This window comes from Aspergillus ruber (genome assembly GCF_000600275.1).
Source record: "Aspergillus ruber CBS 135680 unplaced genomic scaffold scaffold00006, whole genome shotgun sequence".
In the NCBI taxonomy this organism is placed as follows: domain Eukaryota; kingdom Fungi; phylum Ascomycota; class Eurotiomycetes; order Eurotiales; family Aspergillaceae; genus Aspergillus; species Aspergillus ruber.
Genome location: NW_024467302.1, coordinates 523,229 through 538,998, shown reverse-complemented (window position 1 = coordinate 538,998; position 15,770 = coordinate 523,229). Strand labels below are relative to the sequence as shown.

Sequence of the window (15,770 nt, the reverse complement as noted above, 5' to 3'; positions counted from 1 at the left end):
ATTCTCCAATACACATAATTGTAGTCAAGCAGGCAGGAACAGAATTCTCCCTCCATTGACTCGTATAGTGGGTTTATAGCGTTATATTGGGCTATATTACGGAATGGACTAGGTATTATATGCCGCATATGACATTGGTACCTGACATGACTAGTCCAAAAATACTATTCGATAATCTCCTAACCTGTCTATCATACACATGACTCGTATCCCATCTCAAAACAGCAAGCTCCAAGATGACATCAAAAACCCGCCAATGCATGACTTGACTCGGTCAACGACCACAAAACATACCGAAACCAAACAGCCCCGACGACAAGAAGCACATAGTATGCTACTGTCCATCCTAATCCCAATCCATCAGGTGTCACGTAAGTCGTACTTTGCTCGCGTTCGTCATTACCTTCCGGTGGTGGTGCCAGAGCGACACCGGCTTCAACGCGTCCCCAGAACCGGGGTAGACCACACCAGTTGCAGAAACTGTGAACAAAGATAACAGCAAACAGCGAGCCAGTGCGCAGGTAGAGGAAGTTGGCGTACCAGCCAAAGATAGTCGTATAAGTGAACTGAACGAAGGAGCGGAGGAGGGCAAGCGGAATCGAAGTGTCCGGATGAGTAAGCCGGAACTCGTAGAAGTGGTGGATATGTGCGATGCCAAAGTATACGGGCGCAATGAATACAATATGCCCAGAAGATACTTTAGCGAGGAGATGCAGAGTGATGATGATAGATCGGAACATGATTTCCTCAGTGACAGGCCCGGCAACGTAGTTCCTCCAACCCATCCAGCCACGGAGGGATTCGGAGATTCTGCCGTAGCGAATCCATTCTTTCCATTCACCTTCGGCGATTCCTCGTTCAAAGAGGGGACCCAGGAATAGAATGGCCGTGAGAAGTAATGAGCGGAAGATGTCGCCGGGGACGATAGGCCACCAGCCAAGGAGATGAAGAGCGTGGCCGAGAGGCACATTGGTATTGCTTAGGATCACCCAGAGTACCACGAGGGAGCCACCCAGTGTGGATAGAGTGACAGCGCGGATTCGCGCGCGGATGACCGATGGGGCATCGCGACTGAGAGTGGGCGATGGACGGGTGGTGGAAGAAATGTAAAATGGGACGACGTAGGCCAGAGTTAGAAGAACCTACCCATGTTTTAGTATTTTGCAAGTTCCACTAGACATGTCACATACCGAAGCTACTGCAGCCATGTTGACTGACAGGATGGGTTCATCTGTTCATGTCAGTAGCGCTCGTGGTAATGATAGTGTGACATACCGCGCCCGGAGTATAGATTTTTGAGCCGGGCGAAAAGGGATATAGGCGCCATTGCTGAGACCAAATATATGGAAGAATGAAATAAATATACAGAAGAAAGAAAAGATATACCAGCAAGGACAATATCAAGTCCAGACAATGACACGCGATGACTAAGTTAACACATAGATGCCTCAGGCAGAAAATATTGTTTACACTCCGTTCATCGGCTCCGCATCCCGAGTGCTGGATAAAGATAGACACAGGCACGCCTTACTCGGGATATATATTAGGGTACTCCAGAGTACCTGTACAGGGGTCACAGCCTCGAGATGGATTGGGATCTCCAATTGGTTTAATTATGCTGGACGAGTAATCTCACCGCTGCTGTCACCCCACTGTGAGTTGGCAGATCCATCGATCTACATTATGCAAGCATAAGTATTTGCGCATAGTCTAGCTAGTACAAAGACATGCGATCGAATGCAACGATACTTCTGTCTATACCCGACTATATACTTCTCCTATTCTCCTATTCCGCTATTCTAGACGCCATTTATCAGGGGGTGTCCTTATATAGAAGAGTTCGTCACTGATGCCCGGCTGGTCATTGCGTATTTAAGCGTGTTTCACTCCCCTGAATAGGGTATAGCGTCTCTGCAGCTCTCGTTCGTTCCTGTGTTGGGCCAATCTCTGACTGTGTCTTTTATTACTGCCGGCCCTCGCCCTCTCTTTTCATCTCTTTTTTCTCTCTTTTTCTCTTCAAGTGCCGTCGTTCTTTGTTGTTGTTAAGTCACTCTTTATTATGCTTTAATCCAGTCATTCTTTTTTACTCTGGTCGTGTTCTGTCATTCTTTTAAACTTACAGCTGCATCTTTTTATCCCTAATATTACCTATCATCTGATATAATTATCGTTTATCCTCGGTTCCAAAAAAGCACACTCGACAATATAGTAATACCATAATATGCTTTAATCATGCGTTCGAATCAATCCAACACATCTCCTCGCAGAGCCCTTCATGAACGCTCGCATTCGCATACCAATTCCGCCTCTCCTCCCGCCTCCCTACACCATGTTCGCTCCAAAAGTACCCATAACAGCGACGAGCACGAGAACGACTATCCCTTCCAGCACGACTACTCCAGTTACCCCAACGAGGCTACTATCTATGCTTCTTCCCCCTTTCCGACCAAGCCGGAACACGTGCTGCTTCCCAATCCCGGCAAGGGGCAACAGCTTTTTCCACCGCAGACCTCGACAACCCCTTCCCGCGTTTCGTCCATTCTCTCCGGCGAGCCTAGCACTGGTCTAGCGGAAAGCAGCACCCTGGAAGCGTCTGGTAGTGACTCCTGGGTTGATTTCGTCCACAATTCCCAGAGTTGGCTGCACGACCCCGAGTCCACCCACTCTTCGTACCCGACGCCCTCTCAGGGGAACGAGGATGACGATGATGACCAAACCTTCAAGCTGTATGAGGACGACAAGAAAACTATCTCTTCTGGTGACGATGTGAGCCTCCCGCCCGCTCGCACCGTCAAGACCGTCGCCTCCCTGGCGTCCTCCCGCCACCCCAGCGACAGCTCCAGTCCCAACATCGTCCCCATCGGCCCGCCCTCTATCGCGCCCTCGAGTCCCAACTTCGTCACCTATACTGATACCTCCAGCGTCAACTTCATGCGCCTCGGGACCCCATCCAACTCAGAATCCGTCACCCATCGTTCCAATTCCATTTCTTCGTCCGCCAATTCCTTGGGTACCGTCATTCGGCACATCGGGGCTACCCCCTGGATCCATGGTTCGCCTTCGGAACAGTCCAGCTGGGCCGCCCGTTCCTTCCATTCTACTCCTCCTTATCAATCCGTCCACGGTTCGGCCCAGTCCCAGACTTCCTCCCACGAGCGCGATCGCTCGCGCTCTGTCCGCAGCCACTCCCACTCCCAGGCCTCCTCGTCCCAGAGCGGTCCCGACTCTGAGATTCAAGCCGTTGTTGACAACGGTGCTCACGTCCAGTACCCGAGCATCCGTGCTCCTTCCTCCTCCAGCTCCTGGGTCGAAACCTCGCACCAGGAGCCGCGCTCTACCTCTTACGATTCCTCCACCCTCCACGAACCCATCCCCGAACGCTCCGAAAGCCGCATCACCTCCCATTTGTCTACTGTACCCTCGCAATGGTCCGCTGAATGCGACAACAGCTTCGCAGGCGCCGCAGACGAACCCTCGAGCGGGCGCTCAACAGCAGAGCCCGCTCGACCTTCCAGCGCAGTGGTCCACCAGTCCAAACACGACACCTCTTTGCGGCTAGTCAGTGACTCGGATGAGAAGGTCGGAAATTTCACCAATCTTCAAGTTCGCAATGCGGGCTTGGGTCACACCAGCACACCCTCCGCCGACTCGCGACGGACCGGTAGCATGCGAAGTCGGGCAACCACTTCCAGCTTCCTTACCAATCTGGTTCCGAACTGGGCCAAGGTGTACTACCGGAATGGGAATGCGGTGAATTCCGCTCTGTCGCTTGCCAGCACCGGACAATCCTCTGGAGGTCATCGCGCTCACCCGTCGAACGCCAGCCGACCAATGTCCCGACTGGGTATCCGTGCGATTGAGAGCGATCCGCGGTCAGCCTCGGAGGATCCCCGGGATCCGCGCAGCCATTGGGTTGCTCCCCCACCGACATCGCGACCGCCGACGGGGATGTTCTATCAGTTGCGACACAGCTGGTCACCTCATTTGTATGCGGATCGGCAAAGACTTGAGACTCAGGCTAGTAACTGGGTCGCGCCTTCGTTGGACTCGCGGATGGAACCGTTCCTTGGACGGAGGAATCTTCAAGTCTGGGCGTTCTGCTTTGGGTTCATCTTCCCACTTGGTAAGCCCCCCTTACAGTATTCTCGTTTCAGACTGCATACTAACCAGTTTCAGCATGGATTGTGGCTGCATTCCTGCCCTTGCCTCCCAAGCCCGACATCGACCTCGAGGGGACCCCCGCAAGCGAAGTGACACTCTATGCGAGATTATACGACCTTGAGCGACGTCGACATGACAATGCTCGGTGGTGGAGAAATCTCAACCGTTGGATGGTGCCTGTGGGCATCACCATTATTACTATCATTGTAAGCCCCCCTTGTCACCGTCTAACTTTTCTCAATCGCTAACTTGACTTGATAGGTTGTACTGGCTGCAATTGGAACCACCACGGGTTTCTAACCGGTCAACGACTCTCATCGATTCAACAAGTTGCCCGTTTCTCATCGCTTCTTCCGTGTTGACCTTTTATTATACCCATTTGCTTTTTCTCTTTTCTTCGACTTTTTTTTTTTTTCTTTCCCGGATTCAGCTGTTCGTTTTTTGCCTTTTGGCCCTCTTGACACGACTGCAACGAGTGAATGATTGTACAACGTTCGTTATTTATATACATATACCTTGGTTTGGCTTGGTTTGGTGTGACATCATTGTCACTTGTTTGGGAGGATTGTGTTTGGTTACATTCTATCTCGCTCGGTGATTTCTCGCCGTCAATCACTTTTCAATTGGCCCCATTGGGCCGTTGATTGATCGGAGCCGAGTTGTGATTAGCTTTGCTTGATTTGATTTGGTTGATCAAAAAATTTATTGGATTGACGGCATACATTTATTCTTCATGCTTTTTTATATTCTTTCGGTTCTTTTTGCATTCATGCAGTTCCTGTTTCAGCCTGGAACTTTTTGTATGTGATTGCTTCTGGATTGAGTTGGCTTATCTTGATTGTTCTTGATTGTCCTCAGATGGATTGGCATATACAGATGAACAGGAGTGATTAATGATGGATTAAAAATAGACTAGACTAGGATAGACATCTACCTTCGTCTTCGTTTTCTCATTCCCTCCCTTTTTCTCTCTATCTCTCCATATAAACATACAACATAGCCCTACCAAGGATACTCAGTGATAAACAAAGTAACAATAAACATCAGCACATCAGCACGTGACAGATCACACTTCACATTCCACAACCAAGTAACAATCTACAACTTCCTCCCAATCTTCTCCTCAACAGCAGCCTTCAACTCCGCCCCCGAAGGCATGGTAGCCGTACTCCCACGACGGTTTCTCGCATCAATCTCACCCTTAATCTCCTGAACAGCTTCATCAAGATCCTTAGCAGGGTCATCCGGCAAACCAAGCGTTTGATCACGGTCATGTCCATCAGCACCCGGCGTCGTTGGCCCAGAAGGCGCAGAAACAGAAACCGGTTTCTTAGCACCAGCAGTACCACTAGCCCTAGTCTGCAACTTCTTGATGAAGATCTTCTTGACAGGCGAGGAGAAGAAAGCTAGTGACGAGAGTGTCGTGAGTATTCCATAGTAGTAGACGCTTTGCCAGACGGCCATGGAATCGGCGAATGAGAGGAAGATGAATGGCATGACGGTGAAAGAGAGAGTGAGTTGGGTGGCAAGCCAGCTTGCGATATCGTAGTAGCGTTTGTTGGGGGTGGGTTTTGTGCCGTCGGGAGTTAGGAAGAAGGGGCGGATGTGGCGGCGGAAGTCTGCGTTTGTTAGTATTTGGTTAAGAAAGAGGGGAAAGATGGGGGGTCTACTCTTAGCAACGGTTTGAATGAATGATCCCAGGACGAAAGTCATGTAGTAACCAGGATAGAAACCATGCCAGAAAGCACTAGTCCCAAATGTAGCCATACTAGCCCTGAACCCGGGCTTCTTGCCCTTTGGCGTCACACGCAGATAGACATAGTTCTTAAGCCAGTGGTTAGTGTTCTTGTTCCAGCTACCCAGGAAGCCATGCGAGTTCTGCGCCGTCTCCAGACTCCATGGGTCGACGTTCTCCAGGCGGTTCCAGAAGACTTTACCACTCCGCGGGTCAAAGCCATTGTACCCTAATCCGGACAAGATGCAGGTACCCTCAGTGAGGGACCAGACACCGTAGTACTTGAGACGGGTGGTGAAGCCGATGAGGTAGATTATCAAAATACGGCGGATGAAGGAGTATTGCATGAAGTTATTCTCGGGGTTCAGGATGGTGTCTTGGTTGTATCTTGAGCCGAGTTGGAGGAAGAGTAGAATCCAGCCTAGGCCTATGATAGCCTTTTTGGCTGCCGGCCGTCCACTGCGCGGGATACGTCTCTTCTTTCGTGTCGGGGGCGCTTTGCTCGGGTCTGTGCCTGGAGGGATATCGAAGAGCGTCGTATCAATCCAGCGGCGGTAGTCGACATACTCGAACGACGGCCCCGCAAATAACGACGGAAAGAACAGCACATATCCCAGATAGTCCAGAACACTAGGGAATTGCGTGATAGCAGCGTATCTCTGCGGCTCCGACAGCTGTTCTCGTGGCAGTCTACCGTCGTGAACATTCCAGCAAAATGATGACAATTTCATAACCAGCACCATCTGTGCGCCCGTGATATCAATCACCTGCCCATCATCCAGAATCTGTCTGTATATATGACTGATAGACATGTGCGCCATGAGAAACACGAAGCCAATCCATGGCATGAGCGAGCCGTCCACGTAGTATGCGATCAGATAGACACCGGCAGAGCTGTAGGCGAGTGTGCGGAGGCCATCCCAGAGGTCGAAAAGGCCGACGATATAGAACAGCGAGACGGCAATGATGAAAGCATTTTTCTTCCAGGGTTGGCTATCGGGGAGACGCTTTAGTACTGCGGCGAGGGGGTAGGAAAGGAGGAAGGATGTGATGAGCTTTACTGTTGTTGTTAGCTCTGATCGGTCAATTCTCGTGGGATACCGTACGCTCATCGATCGAGGCTCCCGTGAGCCTAGCAGGGTAGTCAAAGACCAAGTCAACGTAAGGCAGCATAGTGCTGAGACCTTAACTGTTAATGATAGAATCAATCCCAGTGCATTGGTTGTATTTATACCAGGGGGTGTTGAATACAGAGAGGGACGACACGGAAATGTTGAGCTCCGCCGGATGATCTCAACAGTGATTATCATGTCATATCAGTCCCTCCTTTCTCCCGTCCACGCTCACTTCGGCGCTTTTCTACTACAACGTTGGATCCAGGTTACAAGTGATTACGAATCCCCTGAGAGACATATACCAGGGTTCTCTTAGTTTCCCTCTGAAAATGGACGTTGTCGCCGCGGTGTCGGGGTATATCTCCAAGATGGTCTCTGCGGGGGACTCGTCGACCCAGAGCTCTTCATCCAAAATGAAGATCTTGCTCCTCGATAGTGAGACAGTGGGATATTCCCTCGATTCGCATACGGGAGAAATGCTAACAAGTGCTGCTGTAGGTCCCTATCGTGTCGACCGCCATCACCCAATCCGCCCTGCTCAACCATGAAGTCTACCTCACGGACCGACTCGATAATCCCGCGCGAGAGAAGATGCGACACCTGCGATGTCTTTGCTTTGTTCGTCCAACCCCGAATGCAATCCAGTTTCTTGTCGACGAGTTGCGCGATCCCAAATACGGCGAGTACCACATCTACTTCAGCAACATCATCCGCAAGTCGTCGCTCGAACGCCTTGCAGAAGCAGATAGTCACGAAGTCGTGCAGGTTATCCAGGAACATTTTGCAGATTTTCTCGTTGTCAACCCCGACCTTTGTTCGTTAAACCTTGGGTTTCCTCTGCAGCGGTTGTGGAGTCACACGCCGGATTTGTGGAATGCGGATGCGCTCCAAAGAGCGACGGAGGGCGTGATTGCGACACTATTGTCGTTGAAGAAGAACCCATTGATCCGTTACGAGAAAAATAGCCTGTCGGCGAAGAAGCTTGCGACCGAAGTCCGATATCACATCACTCAGGAGGAGCAATTGTTCAATTTTAGGAAGACCGACACACCACCTATCTTATTGATCTTGGACCGTCGCGATGACCCCATCACGCCTTTACTCACTCAATGGACATATCAAGCTATGGTGCATGAACTCATTGGCATCAACAATGGCCGGGTGGACCTGCGCGACGTTCCTGAGATTCGACCGGAGTTGCGGGAGATTGTGCTTTCCCAAGATCAGGACCCGTTCTTCAAGAAGAACATGTATCAGAACTTTGGCGACCTGGGCCAAAACATCAAGGAGTATGTGGAACAATATCAGGTCAAAACCCAAAATACCATGAATATCGAGTCCATTGCGGATATGAAGCGGTTCGTCGAGGATTACCCTGAGTTTCGCAAACTGTCAGGCAATGTGAGTAAGCATGTCACCTTGGTTGGAGAGCTTAGCCGGCGTGTTGGCGAGGATAACTTGCTCGATGTGAGTGAGCTTGAGCAGAGCTTGGCTTGCAATGATAACCATGGGAATGACCTTAAAGTATGTTTACCTTCCTCTTTCTTCCAATGCCATACTAACTCGTCACAGAATCTACAAAGGCTTATCCAATTGCCTAACGTCCCAGCAGAGAGTAAGCTCCGCCTGGTGGCACTATACGCAATCCGCTATGAAAAACAACCTAACAATGCCCTCCCGATCCTACTCGACTTGCTGGCCACAGCCGGCGACGTCCCCTCAAACCGCGTCAACATCATCCCCAAACTTCTCGCCTATCACCACTCTCTCCAAGCACCTCCGGTGGCTGGAGGATTCTCAGACCTCTTCGAGTCTACCTCATTCTTCTCTGGAGCGCGGGATCGCTTCAAGGGTTTGAAGGGCGTCGAGAACGTTTACACACAACACTCCCCACGATTGGAGGTGACATTGCAAAACCTAATAAAGGGTCGTCTAAAGGAAATGCAGTACCCCTTCCTCGAAGGGAGCGGCCACGTCCGGGATAAACCCCAAGACATCATCATCTTCATGGTTGGCGGTGTGACATACGAAGAAGCCAAGATGGTTGCACAGGTAAATGCCAGTTCTCCGGGTGTTAGAGTGGTCCTGGCCAGCACTATTATCCATAACAGCACTACGTTCTTGGAAGAGGTTGACGATGCGGTGAGTAGCTGGCCTGATCCGAGTCCTTCATCGGCTGCTGGACGGCTGCGGAGGGAGGTTGCGCGTTGATATGCAATTGTGGTGTTTCGGTGTTTTACCATTTCCCTATCTTTATTGTATACTTTAGATTAGAAATGACTTGCCCATTATATTCAATTGAAAACATAATATTGTGATGATGCTATACTCCGTACTTGGCGCAGTCAGGACTCTAGGATTCCCGATGCGGAGAAGATCTCGGCCTAAAATCCCCAATTTCCGTCCTCCGCGACTATTCACAACCCGGCCACCATGGACACTCAACACTCCCCAAGAGCAAACCCCTCGTCGCCCTCATCAACTCCCCGAGAACCCCAACTTCATCTTCCATCCACCACCAATCCCCCAGGCCCGCAGAACCCACCCAAGCCGCTCGTATGGCTGGTACGGCCCCGCGATCCCATCCCAGCTGTGTGCTACAATAACTAACTATAAAGCTAGATCTTCGGTGCAACAGGCCACATGGGCCGCTCACTCGTCAAAAATGCCCTCTGCCGCAATGATCTCGTCGCTGCCGTCGGCCGCACCTTCGAAAACACCCCCGAAAGCATGAAAGCGCTCGAATCTGAGCATGAAAATTGCCTCGGCCTGCTCTGCGACGTGCGCGTTCGCGAAACCGTCAAACGAGTCATCGATCTGACAATCGCACGTTTCGGCCGTATCGATGTTATCGCGAATTGCTCCGGATATGGTGTCTTGGGGGCATGCGAGGACCAGGACGAATATGATATCCGGAACCAGTTTGAGACGAATTTCACCGGGACGTTGAATATGATTCAGTTGTCGTTGCCGCATTTTCGGAAGAGGGGTGCGGGGAGGTATTTGATTTTTAGTTCTACGTCCGGGGCGCTGGGGGTACCCGGGCTGGGGCCGTACTGCGCGAGCAAATATGCGGTCGAAGGGTTAATGGAGAGCATGTTGTACGAGGTTGACAGTTTCAACATCAAGGCAACCCTCGTGGAACCTGGACACATGCGACGCGACGATATCGTGCATCTAGTCTCCGACCCAGCCGGCTCCATTCCCCCCTCCGACTCAGCGAACAACAGCAGAAACAACAACGAACATAATCTCTCCTCCCCGCTCCCTCTCTACGGCCACTTCCTCGTGAAACCGCCCAGCGAGCCATACAACACGCCATCATCCCCTGCAGCACACGCAAAGCGAATGCTCCTCTGGCTCGGGGACAAGCAGCCCGCGAGTGCTGTGAAAGCGGCGCATTTGGTCTGGGAGTTGGGACATTGTTCTTATCCGCCGCTAAGGCTGATTCTGGGGACGTATGCGGTGGAGAGTATTAGGGATCGGTTGAAGTGTATTATTGAGGAAATTGAGGATTGGAAGCATCTTAGTTTTCCATCGTTAGATCAGCCGCAGCAGCAGGGAAGTAGTGGTGGGAATGGGAAGGATAGGGCGGATTCGATGGGGTGATTATTGCCAGATCAAATTGTCCTGGTCAGAGGACTACAGATCCATTACCCTTAACCCCACCTTGAAGGAATACGTCCTATCACCCTCGAATTCGTGCAGCTCGGCTCGAGCAGCATCCCACTCCAGTCTAAGACGGACGGGCGAACACCTTGATATGCATACAAACATGGCTGGCCATTGGAGCTGACGCTGGCTGCCATGGCAGCCTAAGTACGACTTACTATATCACATCCAAGTTCCAATTAAGATGACATGTCTGTATGTACAATAAACAAGAAGAACGAGACACCCATTCCATATACACACCCTCGCGCAGACGACATCATAAACATGTATCTTAGACTATACAATACCATTTCTATTCATTCATATATCATATTTCTCCCAGCCAGAATGGCGTTAATCAGTCATGAGCATCCAAAACACAGCACTCCTTAGCATGCCAAATCCTCCTCTTCTTCGCCACATCCGCCCCAAACGTATCCCTAATTGCGCCCTCTGAGTCATGGAAAACGCCTTGTCCAGTCTTCTCTTCCTCCTTCGTCAAGATCCGTACCTCCTCAACCGTTGCGCCAAATTCATACTCGCCTCGACAAAGCACAGTAACGCCAATGGTGGCTGTTGTACTTTCCCCGCTTCTCAGGATAGGCAGAACTTGTTGTAACATGCCGGTCCAAACGAGGCGGCGGGAGAGGTCAAGGGCGACACTGTTAGGTTGGTGGCGGAGACTAGGCTGGAGGCGGAGAAGGGGATGGATTGGTTTAGAAGAGCGGTTGTGGATCGTGACGGATAGGTCAAGCATTTCGTCGGTTTGTATGTTGTATTTGGAGCGGCCGGATTGGATGGTTCCTTTTTCGGAGGATTCAGGGAAAGAAGGGGCCAAGAAGAAGGTCATGTCGACGTCTTCGAGGCGCATGGCTTCTACCATACGTGCGTTTAGGCGCATATTTCGTAGGTCAACTGTTCCCTCTCGTCGTGCTGGTTCTTCCTTCCAGAAGCCGCAGACTCGTTTGAGGAGTTCTTCGCGGTACCAGAAGGCCTCTCTGGTTGCTGCTTCGGCCTCGAAGGTGAGTTTGTTGGCGCTCACCACGAATTGTCTCTTCATCCCGGTGTTGAGGAGAGGGATCGTGGCATATGGATTGTCAAGGTACAGACGAGGAACAACGAGCACAAAGCGCGTGATTTGACCTGGCTGGAGGTCTCCGTGGACGGCGTATTGGCCTTCTACGCCTGCTTCTGCGGGTCTTCCTTCTGTCGCTTGCATAGGTTGCTCGCTCACATACAATGACACGGATAATGTGCTGGGCCAGGCATTCCGGAGATCAAGAAGCAACAGACAGTGGTCGGGGCCGTATGCACCCCGTCCGAGTTGAGAAAGAACAGGAGAGAACGGATCACCGTCAGAAGACGAGGGCATCACTTCGTTTGATATATTTTCAAATTTAATCCCCGGACCCTGCTTGTTCCACCAGGCAAAATCACTGCTGAAAGGCAATACATCACAGCGAGCCACTTCTATGCTGGCGTTCACCGTAACTGTAAGCGGGACGAAGAGCTGTCTCGTGTAGAGCACATCAGGCAATTCGCCATCTGACCGTCCAATCCGCGAATAATCAATCTGGACAGTGGTGTCCTGCAGACCAGGCTTTCCAAGGATGTCAACTGTGAATGTAGCACTTTGACCGGCAGAAACAGAAAGATCATCCGCTGGTCCGTCTTTGCGCCGCCACCTTAAAGCCGGCTTTGTAGAAAGCTTGAGTTCCAACTCGTACACCTCCGTTGCCAACAGGTCTCTGTTGCCTAGAGCAGTTTGTATCTGTCTGGATGTCGAATCTTGGAAAGTGAAAGTTATAAAATCCAAGGCACATAGCGACGTGTTATGGAGTGTAATGTCGAACGACCTGACCTCGCCCTCTAAGACCATTATTGCAGATTGTGACAACGACATCGAATCAATAACCAGAGATGGCTGGTGTCCGATGACTTTGACTTCACAAGATGTCGTCTCTGGTCCCTTTTTGGGTACTTGCTTTCCATCTCTAGAGGTCGTTGAGCTCCAAGACAGAGGGCGCTCTGCTGTCGGCTTCTTCGCTGCCAACCCAGTACGTTTGAATTTCGTTTCAGCCTCTGGCTTCCAAAAATTCGTGAAAATGGGGAATTTACGCTCCCGGCAATTCCGAACTTTGACAATGCAACCTTTCACATTGAGGGGACCCTCTTCATGGGCCATTCCATAAACCACAATGTCCTGCAGACTTAGTGGTGGAAGCAGGATCCATTCTGCGACAGCATCAAGTCGTACACCCTCGTTGTCGAGTTGAATACTCTCAATTTCCAACTCAAATTCATATGGATTCTGAAGCGTGACCTTAAATGCTGCATGCTCACCGGCGACTATAAGCAATTCGGATGCCTTGTTAGCTCTTGAGAAAGGGTTGTACAAGAACGGGTCTTTCTTAGACTTCTCAGAATTAGTTGTAACAGCGTCCATTTCCGATTTAGACCGCCGCACAGGTCTCCTAGGATCTGGAAGAGGCAGCAATTCAACACCGCGAACCAGAAAATCATCCCAGTATTCTGCCTCCAAACCCGTAGCGCCCAGCCTGTTTGCAGCACCAACTGTTCGCTTGATGTTATTCAGAAGCCGAACTTGGTCCTCTGGCGGAAGATAAGGAGGAGCATGGTAAGCTTCAGCCAGCATCAAACTCCCTCGAATGGTCTGGAGTAATTCAACTGTGAAACGGAGCACACCTTCAAAGTCGGGGAGTGCCTCGCAGCAGTTGATACACGCCTTAAGAACATCGATCTTCAGGTTTAGGTCGCCGTAGCTATCTAAAGCGGTATGTCGAAAAGCGCGCTCAACTATGGCGGCAACCGAGTCATATTCGGGATAAGATTCCGACCCATTAGCCCTTGACGATCGTCTCTTCTCTCGTCTCTTTTCCCATTCGTAGAAGCCAGAAGGCTGAACACCGTAGATCTCTCCAATCGCAGCAAGAAGCATGCGCAAGCTTGATTCCATGTTCCCAGACCCAAGATCAAGTGCATTGATCTCAAATGCAGCATCGCTGAGAGATGCCAGTCCCGCGGCAGGGTGGATTCCAACCTCTGCTGCACCAATCTTACGCGCTTGAACAAGGGTCGGCACCATTGTCGACAGCAATTCTCTTAATACAAAGGCTTTCTTCCTGGGCAAATCCAATATATGCAGAACGGAAATCACACCAACTACAATGGGTATTGCATCCGTGGCAGGCAAATCTGAGCCGGGAGATAATGGCAATGCACGGAATAGGAAATTCGCAATGTCGGACTTTCTCAGTAATACTGTCCCACGTGGACGTTCTGGTTGGTGTAGGGGTGATATAGACTCATTCATGACGATATGCTTCAGCGCATTATCGTCCAGTGTGCCATCACGAATACGCGCAGCCACCAGCAACCGTGATAAACGAATCACGGTCTCCGAAAAGACAAGTTGCGGAAGCGGCTCATCTGTAATGTTAGCGGCGCGGCTGTAGAGATTTATGATGTTATGCGACAGGTCGGGTAATAAATTCGACAGGTTCTGTAGAGAAATGACGCGGTTCCCAGGTGTTGACTGTCCATGGCTCGAATCGAAGCCACTGCTAATCAATGACTTTGCAGACTTATCGGCAACCGGATAACAGATTGGAGGAATTTGAAAGTCCATTCCTGCCCACCCAAACATGACGAGACAAAGTAGAATCGACTCGAGCGCTTTTGCGTGCCACACATAGTCACTGCTTGCCCTAGCACTCGAAGCAGCCTCGACGAGTTCTTTTAGTGCATCCGGCCATCGACCTGCCTGGAGATAAAGAGTACCAATAACGACACCCACACGACCCTTGATGCGATTTTTTGTGCGATCAGTGGCGCTCATACCACTTACTGACATCCGATCACGACTGTGCTCTTTCGTCGACAGTGAGTTGAATCTCCCAATGCTGTTGGAGCGGCTTGATATTTGTATAGATCGAGTTATCTCGTCGAACGTTGTTGGAGTTTCATGATCGCTAGGAGCAGGAGAACTCTGGTTCGAACTCAACGGAGTTTCAGGCGCGGAGTCGGGATTAGGTGGAAATTGTGAGGGCAAGGTCATCCGGTGCATTAACTTGTCCGTGGGCCGTGGGCGTAATTCCGGTCCTCGATGTGGACCCCAGGATGACGCCTTGGGAGATTCGATGGATGGAATACTCTGCATCGTCTTTGCAAAGTCATCCAGTTCGGACAAGAGAAGGGACGTTATGTCGCACAGCACTGTCTTCATAGTAGTGGCTTTGGAAGCTTGCGGTGGCGGAACCCATAGGACGTCGTCCGGGCCATTCGAAATATTGATTTGTCCTTCGAAATCGAATATTAAAAGTTGATGGACCAACGCTCGAGGATTCCTCTCCCGTACAACATCCATCTCTTCGAGGAGTTCATCCAGTCCTTCTGGCCTCTCATCACTGCGATTTATCCCGGAGTCCGATTCACTGCTTTTCGGGCCTTTAGAAAGCTCTGTTCCATCGGCTATCGCAATCACAACCAGCGGTTCTCTAAATATTTCAAAGGGAAACAGCTCGAGGTGGGATGTCGGGGGCACGGAGAAGGAAAGGTCGTAGAGGATCATGCCGGTAGGAAATGCCAACGGGGAGAACATGTCTACATCAGATCCCGGTCAGTTTCCATTAAAGGGGATCCTCCGCATCAAAGCTAATGGCACAAGCAAGTCAATGCATACTTCGATTGGGTCGCGAATCGGGACTGATGTCCCCCAGTCGAACGACATATTCGGCTTGGAGTCTTGCAGCAAAGCTTAAGAACTTTGATCGTTTTATCTTGCCGATAGGAAGCAGCAGCGCCCTTAGACGCACCGGCGCAATCGGAGAGAGAGGGTCAACACCCATCATGTCATCTGAAGAGAGGCGGAGCGGAGGCAGTCGGCGATATGCTCAAGACTGCAACCAGGAAAGTAAACAAGTAGTCGGAGGTCATACGAAACAACAATGGTTAATAATCAGAGATTAACAAGAAATTCGTTAGCAAAGATGCAACCCAGCATCAATCGTTGAGTGTGCAACTCAACCAAAGAAGCTCTGAGAGACCACGAGACTAGTTTACCTGGTCCGAAGCGACTCTCCTAT

At 50.7% G+C, this 15,770-nt stretch overlaps 6 protein-coding genes across 6 annotated transcripts; 3 read left to right on the top strand and 3 right to left on the bottom strand.

Annotated features, from left to right (window-relative positions):
• Positions 1-28: 28 nt before the first annotated feature.
• Positions 29-1,387, bottom strand: EURHEDRAFT_410289 (CAAX prenyl protease RCE1). Its single transcript, XM_040781321.1, has 3 exons — positions 1,276-1,387; positions 1,191-1,231; positions 29-1,142 (listed from the first exon to the last, which is right to left on the bottom strand). Exons 1-3 carry the CDS (start codon positions 1,325-1,327, stop codon positions 243-245), a joined length of 993 nt encoding a protein of 330 aa, XP_040640935.1. The 5' UTR covers positions 1,328-1,387; the 3' UTR covers positions 29-242.
• An 845-nt stretch (positions 1,388-2,232) lies between these two features.
• Positions 2,233-4,461, top strand: EURHEDRAFT_451325 (putative serine-rich protein; the record flags this gene model as incomplete). The annotated part of the gene is made up of 3 exons (XM_040783941.1): positions 2,233-4,123; positions 4,177-4,367; positions 4,423-4,461. The coding sequence occupies 3 exons, from the start codon at positions 2,233-2,235 to the stop codon at positions 4,459-4,461; spliced, it is 2,121 nt and encodes a 706-aa protein (XP_040640934.1).
• A 579-nt stretch (positions 4,462-5,040) lies between these two features.
• On the bottom strand, positions 5,041-7,168 carry EURHEDRAFT_410286 (lysophospholipid acyltransferase). Its single transcript, XM_040781320.1, has 3 exons — positions 7,003-7,168; positions 5,832-6,956; positions 5,041-5,780 (listed from the first exon to the last, which is right to left on the bottom strand). The coding sequence occupies exons 1-3, from the start codon at positions 7,067-7,069 to the stop codon at positions 5,260-5,262; spliced, it is 1,713 nt and encodes a 570-aa protein (XP_040640933.1). The 5' UTR covers positions 7,070-7,168; the 3' UTR covers positions 5,041-5,259.
• On the top strand, positions 7,099-9,335 carry EURHEDRAFT_410285 (Sec1 family protein). The gene is made up of 3 exons (XM_040781319.1): positions 7,099-7,454; positions 7,510-8,535; positions 8,584-9,335. Exons 1-3 carry the CDS (start codon positions 7,341-7,343, stop codon positions 9,220-9,222), a joined length of 1,779 nt encoding a protein of 592 aa, XP_040640932.1. The 5' UTR covers positions 7,099-7,340; the 3' UTR covers positions 9,223-9,335.
• A 109-nt stretch (positions 9,336-9,444) lies between these two features.
• Positions 9,445-10,620, top strand: EURHEDRAFT_451646 (SDR family oxidoreductase; the record flags this gene model as incomplete). Its single annotated transcript, XM_040783964.1, has 2 exons — positions 9,445-9,576; positions 9,634-10,620. The coding sequence occupies 2 exons, from the start codon at positions 9,445-9,447 to the stop codon at positions 10,618-10,620; spliced, it is 1,119 nt and encodes a 372-aa protein (XP_040640931.1).
• Positions 10,621-10,821: 201 nt separating this feature from the next.
• EURHEDRAFT_325038 (TRAPPII-specific subunit TRS120) lies at positions 10,822-15,735 on the bottom strand. Its single transcript, XM_040778346.1, has 2 exons — positions 15,368-15,735; positions 10,822-15,288 (listed from the first exon to the last, which is right to left on the bottom strand). The coding sequence occupies exons 1-2, from the start codon at positions 15,534-15,536 to the stop codon at positions 11,024-11,026; spliced, it is 4,434 nt and encodes a 1,477-aa protein (XP_040640930.1). The 5' UTR covers positions 15,537-15,735; the 3' UTR covers positions 10,822-11,023.
• Positions 15,736-15,770: the final 35 nt, after the last annotated feature.

What these genes read in the sequence shown, in the direction of transcription:
- EURHEDRAFT_410289 (XM_040781321.1), bottom strand. Translation starts at nt 1,327, where the DNA reads ATGGCGCCTATATCCCTTTTCGCCCGGCTCAAAAATCTATACTCCGGG. An exon ending in AAATCTATACTCCGGGCGCG is followed by an intron (nt 1,232 to 1,275) that starts GTATGTCACACT and finishes TGACATGAACAG; the next exon opens with ATGAACCCATCCTGTCAGTC. An exon ending in ACATGGCTGCAGTAGCTTCG is followed by an intron (nt 1,143 to 1,190) that starts GTATGTGACATG and finishes AAACATGGGTAG; the next exon opens with GTTCTTCTAACTCTGGCCTA.
- EURHEDRAFT_410285 (XM_040781319.1), top strand. Translation starts at nt 7,341, where the DNA reads ATGGACGTTGTCGCCGCGGTGTCGGGGTATATCTCCAAGATGGTCTCT. An exon ending in TGCTCCTCGATAGTGAGACA is followed by an intron (nt 7,455 to 7,509) that starts GTGGGATATTCC and finishes GTGCTGCTGTAG; the next exon opens with GTCCCTATCGTGTCGACCGC. An exon ending in ACCATGGGAATGACCTTAAA is followed by an intron (nt 8,536 to 8,583) that starts GTATGTTTACCT and finishes AACTCGTCACAG; the next exon opens with AATCTACAAAGGCTTATCCA.
- EURHEDRAFT_410286 (XM_040781320.1), bottom strand. Translation starts at nt 7,069, where the DNA reads ATGCTGCCTTACGTTGACTTGGTCTTTGACTACCCTGCTAGGCTCACG. An exon ending in GGGAGCCTCGATCGATGAGC is followed by an intron (nt 6,957 to 7,002) that starts GTACGGTATCCC and finishes TAACAACAACAG; the next exon opens with TAAAGCTCATCACATCCTTC. An exon ending in CATTCAAACCGTTGCTAAGA is followed by an intron (nt 5,781 to 5,831) that starts GTAGACCCCCCA and finishes TAACAAACGCAG; the next exon opens with ACTTCCGCCGCCACATCCGC.
- EURHEDRAFT_325038 (XM_040778346.1), bottom strand. Translation starts at nt 15,536, where the DNA reads ATGATGGGTGTTGACCCTCTCTCTCCGATTGCGCCGGTGCGTCTAAGG. An exon ending in CGATTCGCGACCCAATCGAA is followed by an intron (nt 15,289 to 15,367) that starts GTATGCATTGAC and finishes GATCTGATGTAG; the next exon opens with ACATGTTCTCCCCGTTGGCA.